The sequence below is a fragment of the Urocitellus parryii genome, chromosome 11 (genome assembly GCF_045843805.1).
Source record: "Urocitellus parryii isolate mUroPar1 chromosome 11, mUroPar1.hap1, whole genome shotgun sequence".
In the NCBI taxonomy this organism is placed as follows: Eukaryota; Metazoa; Chordata; class Mammalia; order Rodentia; family Sciuridae; genus Urocitellus; species Urocitellus parryii.
The window spans coordinates 26,339,771-26,348,113 of NC_135541.1; the positions used below are offsets into that span (position 1 = coordinate 26,339,771).

Sequence of the window (8,343 nt, forward strand, 5' to 3'; positions counted from 1 at the left end):
GGTGACAAAATCAGAGCTGGTTAAATTTTCCTTCTCAGTTGGGAGTGTCCTAATCCCTTGTGTGGCACCGACCCACACGCAGGTGGACTCCCCGAACTGCTCCTCCCCTCAGACGTGTGTTGTCAGCCCCATGCGACAGAATGAAGGCAACCACCCCAGAGAGGCCAGGTCTCCCACGCCGGGGCTCTGATTGGCCTTTCTGGTTAACCATCCCACAGAGCTGGGTTGCTTTGTGTCTCTTGTACTAGTTTGGGAGCTCCTGGGGACAGGTCCTTATCTTGTTCTCCTCGATCATCTCAGCACCCAAACCAAGGTTGGCCTCAGAGGAGATGCTTAAAGAATGTTGAACAAATAAATGAAGCCTCCACTCTACCCCGGGAGATTAACTGCTGCAGTTCTCACCAATAGATCAGAAAGCCAAGGTTATACAGCTAGTAAAAGGCAGAGCTGGGAGCAGAGCACACGTCTCCTGATTCTAGGACCCCAGTCCTCCAAAGCTAGTGCTGGGAGCCAGGTGACACTGATCAGCAGACCCCCCCGCCCCCCAGCCAGGCCTGAGAGGCTGAGCAGGCTCTGGGCTGTTGGTCTAAGGGAATCCATTCTCTTTGCAGAGTTATGGGCCTCAATGAGACCTAGTTCAGTGTGGAGGTTGGCACTGACCTCCGGCTTCTCAACATCTTCCATTATTTCAAGAACATGTTCTCTCTACCTGCCAGGGATGGCAGGGGGTGGGTACCCCCTTGTGTAGGGAGCAACAATGTTGTACTGGGGGTGAGAGCTGGTAGAACTGTGGAAAAAGGCACCCAGCTGGGAACCAGGGATCTGAATTCCAGTACCAGATAGGCCATCACATGCTGAGTTACTCCAGGGTGGATTTGCTTCACTTCTCCAGGCCTCAGAGTCTGGGGAAGGGGGAAGTTGGATCATCCTAAAGATCCATTCTAGCACCCACTAATATAATCTAGTGACCCCATATAATCTTTTCAGATTGGGAGGTGATGTCTGGATTAAGCTAGAGGAGGTTGGTTTGGGTGGCAACCTGAGCAGGGAATCAGGAATTCCGTTTAACTTTCAATGATAATGAGTAAGTACAGTCAGAAACATTTACTGAGTGTCAATGTGCTAAGCACTGTTGTATACACACTTTGCGTATTTTAACTCATTTAATTTTCATTTAATTATCCCCACAGTTCTATGAGCTATGCAACTATTTTAATTGTGCAGATTGGTAGGAAACCTGCCTTTGAACCAAATAGCATATTCCAGGAAAAAGTTTGCAGGTTTTTGGCTCATTTTAGGAAAGTAGTATTATAAACAACTGATTGCCAAATCCAATTCAACCAGTTAATACTTCATTTTTCTTATAAATACCCTATACAATCTACATAAGGGAACAGAGGCAGCGTGGATCATCTGAGAGGGCTTCAGAGTATGACTCAGATTTGAATTCAGTCCCTGCCATTTACCACATGACCTTGTTCAAGTTATGCCAACACTGTGCTTTGGTGCATTTATCTATAAAATGGTGATATTGCACACTAACTTTCAAGGTGGTTGTGAGGATAAAAGTAAAGTTTAGCATAATACCTGGCACACAGTAGGTGCCCCCAATATTATAGGTATAATTATAGCTGCATCTTGACAGCAGCTCTAGCTAGTAAGAGACAGCGAGAGCAAATCAGTCTGCTGTTTATGGTAAAAGAGGAAATTTTGCTCAGAGATGTCTGTAGACTGACAAAGACATAGAAAATGAATTGGAAAACAGTTGTGAAGATTATCCAGTTGAGATGAGGACAAACCCAATGCAAAAAATCCATTCAGTGCAGGAGGAAGGCATGGACGTGTGGGAAGTTATAGACCATACTTTTGCTCATCCATCTACAATAGGAGCTTAATTAGGGGAAAAATCCATGCCTGATTCAATCAAAGCATCTGGTCAGAGGACACACTAGTGAACATCATTAAATTTGCAACAATATTTTAAGGTTTCTTTCCTCAAAGAATTAAAAGAAGAAAAATAGATTCTTTGGAGACCGACAGGTCTGGGTTAATACTCCAGGTTTGCTAAACATTTGCCATGTGTTGTTGACCTATCTCAGCCTTTGACCCTGGTTCTTTCATATGGAGCATGGAGATGGCAATGCTGCCTCACAGGTGGAGGTGAGCTTTGACTGGATCCAAGGGTGTAGTACAGGGAGGTTGTTCAACAAGCAAGACCAATTTCTCATTTCACAAGTGCCAAGTTAGGACAACACATCACAGATGGCCCAAATCCTCAGGCTAGCCTTTTTAAGGTTTGGTGGTGTCTTTTGTCTAATTCAAATTTGGAATTATTATATTTCAAACTTGCCAAAAGTGCAGGGGACCTGTTAACTTTATATAATTTCATAGCTTCTGATATAGCTGCAGGTCAGAAGCAATGAGGGAGTAAATTGGAGCCCTTGATATCATGAATATGAAAAATATGAAAAGTCTAATAAGACAAGGGACAACTATGAGGTAAGTAAATGTTACAAAGTTCTGAAACTGCTAGGGGCTTTACCATCAACCAAATGTCCAACTCAGTCTTTTAGAATTATTTTTTTCCTTGCTGAAATTGTATCTTTGATTTTATAGTAGAAGCTCCAGGGGAAACAGGGTTGCTTTACAGCCAAGTTTCTTGAAATGTATCCATTCCAATCATGAACAGAACACACTGATAAAGAGACCCAATAAACATATTTCCTTATAAGGTGACCAGTCACAGCTGTCAGAGAGGAAATCTTCCCCCTCAGTTCTAGTTCTACACATGGAACCTGAAGACAGTGTGGCTTTAAAAGCTCAACAAGGTCTTTAGCACTCAGTGGTGAAAAAAAGAACAATGCTGAACTTACCTCTGTCATGCGGGGCTTGCGGGAGCTGGATGGCACAAGCCTTCCTGCCTCAGGATGCGGAGCTGTGGCCATGGTGTATGTCTCTTTGCTCACCTTCTGCTTAGACCTCAGGAGGGACAAAGCAGCTTTAGTGGAAACCCCCGGAAGGTTGGGGTTGTACAAACTTATGCACCAACCAGCGTAAACAGAGGACCTCCTATCTGCATGCTGGATGTGATTTGGCTTAATGTAGTTTAAATAGCACCAACTGACATTAGTGGTCGTGTGGAGGCTGGGGAACTGCAGTACCTTCTTTGAGTCCGTACCTTCTTGTGACTTGGCAGGTCTGAGGGACGTTTCTGACAGAGGCAGAGAGCTGGGAGGAGCCAGGGGAGGGGGATCAGGTTGTTCCTTGGAATCTTCTTTCTTCACGCTCAGTGGGGGCAACCCTCTTCGATGAGCTCTCCCAGATGGGTGGGCATATTCCTTCAAAGCTTCTGAGCCTGGGGCTGTCCCATGGGACAATGTGGAGTGAGAGAGGGGAGGAATTTCCTTGGGGTCAGATGGATCTGAGGACAGGCTGGCCAGTGTTTCTAGCTCCCTCCTGCCCTGGCCCTGGCTTCCTGGATGGGATTTATCTGTCCTCTTCCCACCCTCAGTGCTGGTCAGCACAACACTGCATGGTTTTACCAGCTCAAGTTTTTCATCTGCTTTGGAAGCTTCCTCTTCCTTCACTCTTTTTTGCTGCTGGGTTTCCATGGTAAGTTCAAGGCTGCCAGCTGGTGAAAGGACACGTTTGCTTCCCCCCACTGTCGAGGAACTCCCCTCAAGGCTCAAGGCACCTTCTGATGACAGGGAAGTGCCTTTTCTTTCAGGTAATGTCACAGGCACTCTCAGGTATGGAGTCTGGAAACCTCTGCTTTGCTCTTCACTTAAGCCCGGCAGTCCAGGCCCAGCCTCATACACGTGTGCCCCACACGCGGCTGTCCCTTTGGATGAGGGCTCCTCACTCTTGGGAAGAGGTGCACTTGCTGAGCTGCCTTGAGACTGGGTGACCAAGATCTGAGAAAGGGTGGTGTACATTGCACTCCCATAGGATGGCGTGTTGGTCTGAATGCGGACGGGCACAACCAGGGACACCATGGTGTCTGGACAGGCGGGCAGGGCCAGCGGCAGGGCTGATGTGGGTGCCGAGGAACTGGCTGGAGGAGCTGCAGGGGGCAAGTGGATGTCACTGCTGTACCCTGTGCTGCAGGAGGGGCCAGGAGTTGCTGTCGCCAGTGGAGCTGGGCTGGTTTTGATCTGGGGCAGGTGGCTTTCCACATCAGGGAGCTGCAGTGCAAACTGGGATTGCAGAGGCAGGAAAAGCCCAGAAGAGAGTGCTGAGGAGGCCGGGTATGGCATGGGGAGGAAGGAAGGGGGCTGCCGGAAGGGAATGTCAGCTGGATGAGGCAAGAGCTGGGGGAGATGGAGTTGGCCTGGGTGCAGAACAGTAGGCTGGAGGGGAAGTGGTGGGGCTTGGAATAAGGACGGAGGGAGTGGAGGCATGGAGTATGGTGAGGAGAGGAGGCTGGACATGGCCTGGCTGGAGAAGAAGTCTGAAGACTGTCCTGGCTCGTGCTGCAAGAGGTGCTGGAAAGAAAGAAGCGAGACAGGTGGGGGCAGATATGGTTTCTCCTGCAGGGGCAGCTGGGCCACGGGGTGGTGCAGCACCTGCAGTGCTTCCGTGAAGGGTGGAGTGGACCCCAGCGGGGTCCTGTCCTGCACTTGGCTCTTGCCTCCCGGGTGCCCACTGTGCGAGGTGGCCGCTGAGGAAATCTGGGGCAACGAACTTTTGGTTGAAGGTTTCCCGGATGAGGACTGTGGGTCCTCACTCTCTTGTCTTCCCTTAGGGGTGGCCTCTGGCTCCATTTCCGGAGGCCTGCTCAGAGAAGCCTGCCTCACCAGAAAGCATTTTCTTCTCTCTGGCGGGGCCGCCGGAGCCAGTGGAGCCACTGGGGCTGGTGCAGAAGGGCCTGTCAAGGACAAGCTGCCGTAGTCAAATGATTTGCTGCGTATCTCAGTCACGTGGGCAGAGTGGGAAGTGTCGGGGCTCTGCTCAGAAGCTGACCTCCGCATCTCTCGGGCATGTGGGTGGTGGCTGGGGACAGTCAGCATATGGGTGCCCAAGGGTTTGGAGCGAGGATCAGATGAGGGCCCAGGGGCCTCAGCTTTCCCGTGGTCATCCCTGTCGAATGAGGCTGAGCGGCTGGACCCACTCAGAGAGACACTGCTTTCCTGGCTCGGGCTGCGAGACAGAGGCGCCGAAGACTCAAAGCTGGACTCCCCGGATGACTGGGCCATCTCCGCCAGGCGCAGCCTCTTCTTCTTGGGTGGCAGCTTCTCGGCTGGGAGCTGGGCCAGTGTCTGGCTGCGCTGGGGCCACTGGAACTCCTCTGTCTTCTCGGGTTCCTTAGGAGGTGGCTCGGGTTCTGTGTCAGGCCGGTCCGGCTCCTCGGTCACCAGGATCTCTGGAACCTGAATGTTGGGCTGGCGGACCAGCTTGGGTGGCAGGGAATGCGCCGGGCGTCCGTGCGGGGCAGGTGGCGGGGACGAGAACTGGGCCAGAGATTTGTCTTCCCCTTCCGGGCCAGTGGGCTGCTCGAGAGGGTCGGATTTCTCGAAGGAGCTGGTGTGCTGGATGACAGAAATTTCTTTGGACGTTGTTCTCCTCTCCTTCCCTGATTCTGAACTGGACCCTGGCTTGGGAGTCCGAGGCTGGAAGCCCGTGGGTCCCTCCAACGAGGGCGCTGATTTACTTGGTTCTGCTGGTGACTTGGTGGACTCCAGGGGAAGGTTCCGAGCGGCGTCGGATGGCCCGGGGCTGCCAAACTGACTTTTTGTTGACTCAAAGGTAGGCGGCTCTTCCTCATCCCCAAGACTCTTCTCCTTCCTCCTCTTCCTCAGTGGAGTGAGTTCCAAGGTGGCCCCCAGTTTATAATGCATCATCTGGGACCACGGCTCGTGTTCCGATGGACTCTTCTCGGCTTCGGAGGATGCGTGAGCACCTGCAGAGAGGGGCTTGGTGATCTGAAGCTCTGAGCAGTAGTACTTTTTATGGGCTTCGTAATTGTCCCTTTTCTTGTACCGAGCACCACATATGGTACATTCATAGATGACCCCTTTTGTTTTCAAGCCCTTCTTGGTCTTTTTGGTGAGTTCACTTTCCTTGGGTTCCGGTTCGTCGGAGGGCTTGGAGGCTGCGTCTTTGCTACTTGGTCCAGCCTCCTCAGAGCTGTACTCGCTTCCCAGAGGAAGCTCGATGGCAGGCTGGCGCTTCAGCATCCGGGGGTGGGAGGTAAACACTGGGCTGCTGCGGCTCAGGGTATCAGAGTCGGTGATATGGTCGTCGAAGGAGTAGCTACCTCGGAAGGTGTGGTGGGGGGTACTGAGGGTGCAGGTGGCCGAAGGCATAGACTGGCTTCTCAGGAGGGGCACAGGGGGGGTGGTACTGGGTGGGTGCTGGAGGCTCAGCAGTGATTGTTCGGGCTTCGTCTTCTCACTGTGGGACGACAGGGGCTCCCGGTAGAGGCTGGACTTGGGGGACTCCATGCTGCTGCGCCTGGTCAGAGAGCTCCTCCTGGGCTTCACGCTGTCTATCTCGCTGGTGTCCACCACAGCCTCGTTGATGGTGATGAGCTTCGTGATGTGCTCGATCACCTGTGTCCGGGGCACAGACAAAGGTACCAGGCTGGGCTTGTCTTCCGTGGACAGGGGCAGGAGGGTCTGGGTGGAGGTGGCGGTCAGCATGGCGGTCCTCTGGCCAATCCGTCCGCACTTGCCGAAGATGATCTCCGCATAGGACTTGGCATTGGTGTTTGGGGGGCTGACCTGCTGTTCAGCGCTCTCGGAGCGGGAGAAGTACCCAGACTCAGTACTGCCTTTGCTGCCTGGGCTCAGAAACGCCTGCTCATCAATCACCTTCTTCCTCTCACTCAGGCGGAGGGCCAGCTTCTGCTTAATGGTGTGGGTGTCTTCCGGCTTATGGCTCAGGGGATGCTCCGATGAGGGTTCTGCAAAGGGAGTCGGGTCCTCCAGCGACGGTGCTGCGCTGGACTGGGACAGGGAGGAGCGTTCGTGGCTGGAACTGTGGCTTCCGGAGCTGTACAAGCTGCTGGAGAGGAGGGGGTGCTTAGGCCTGGCGGGGAGCTCTGTGGGGGGCCCAGACGTGGCGCCAGTTTCCTCTTCGGAGTCTGTGCTTTCTCCCTCGGTGGGCTCCTCAAATTCCTCCCCGGGGATCCTCTCCATCTCCAGCCCCGGCGGGTACATCTCGCCGCCCACGCCCGAGGCCAGGCCGGCTTTGATGCGGTGGGCATGGGACTTCCTGTGCTTGTAGAGGTTGCTCTTGGTCTTGAAGGAGAAGCCGCAGGGGCCGCAGGGGTAGGGTCTCTCGCCCGTGTGCGAGCGGATGTGCTTCTGGAGCACGCTGGGCTTGGCGCAGGGCCGGCTGCAGTACTGGCAGATGTACTTGCCAGGCTTCTGGGGCTTTCTCTCCTTCTTGTGCGCCTCTTCCGTGGGCTTCAGGGACACCTGGGAGGGACGGGGCACAAAGACCTTGGGGATGCCAGGCAGGTCCTCAGGGGGGAGGATGGAAGCGTGGGAAGGGAGGAGCTGGCTCTGCGGGTGGAGCCCAGGTGTCACGAAGGAGCTCGAGGGCCCAGGTCTCATGGGGTCAATGAGCTGCCACGTGGACCCCTCCAGGAGGTGCTCCGGCTTGCCCGGCGACATGAATGCTGGTGTCAGAGGGTGCTGCGGAAGCTGGGAGATGTGGACGGAGGCTTCGATGGACGGCCTCTTGGGGGGCTTCTGCTGCTGGCCCGTTTTCTCCTGAGAGCCTTCCCTAAGAACTGCCGAGGGGCCGGGGAAGGGCTGCGGGGCTAGGAGCTCCTGGGGGGCACTCTCTTGGGGGGCAGCTGTGCTGCTGCCTGGGTAGGGGACGCTGGAGGAAACACTGGTCTGAACTGCCTCTCCTTTGGTCAGCCGCTTCCGGGGACTTCCCTCAGCCTTCTTGGTGCCCTTGATGCTTTGTTCAGGATCCATGACCTTCGCGGAGACCTCAGATGCTACTCAGGGAGGGTGGGGCAGGCTGCATTTAGGAAGAATCCAAGTGTCCGGAGGAGGCGTCCAGCTTTGGCCACATTGGTCAAAAGCTGCAGAAGCCCACCCTGAGACGGCTTTGGGAGATTTTTTTTTTTTTTTTTTTGCAAGTGTCACTGGCTGCCAGTGGACTCAGAGCAGGTCATTGGGGCCCAAGCTACTCCTCTGGGTGAGGCATGGCCCTCTACTTGGCAGACAGAAAGCACACCGGCGCTTCCTGCCTGAATGTCTGTTGTGAAAACGTCACGGGGGATGTCAGTATTGCCATTGTGTTGTGCCGGTGGGCAGTGGCAAGTGGCCCCCACGAGTCCCCCGTGTGCTATGCGAATGGCTGAAGGTGGGAGACGTCTGTGTC

General features: G+C 53.9%; 1 protein-coding gene across 2 annotated transcripts in view; it reads right to left on the reverse strand.

The window, feature by feature from the left end:
* Hivep3 (HIVEP zinc finger 3) overlaps positions 1 to 7,931 on the reverse strand; it is a 54,030-nt gene extending 46,099 nt beyond the window's left edge. For both annotated transcript variants that reach the window (XM_077791437.1, XM_026410398.2), the window contains exon 1: positions 2,874 to 7,931. In XM_077791437.1, the coding sequence (XP_077647563.1) occupies positions 2,874 to 7,931 (5,058 nt within the window). The remainder of the gene's footprint in view (positions 1 to 2,873) is intronic.
* Positions 7,932 to 8,343: the final 412 nt, after the last annotated feature.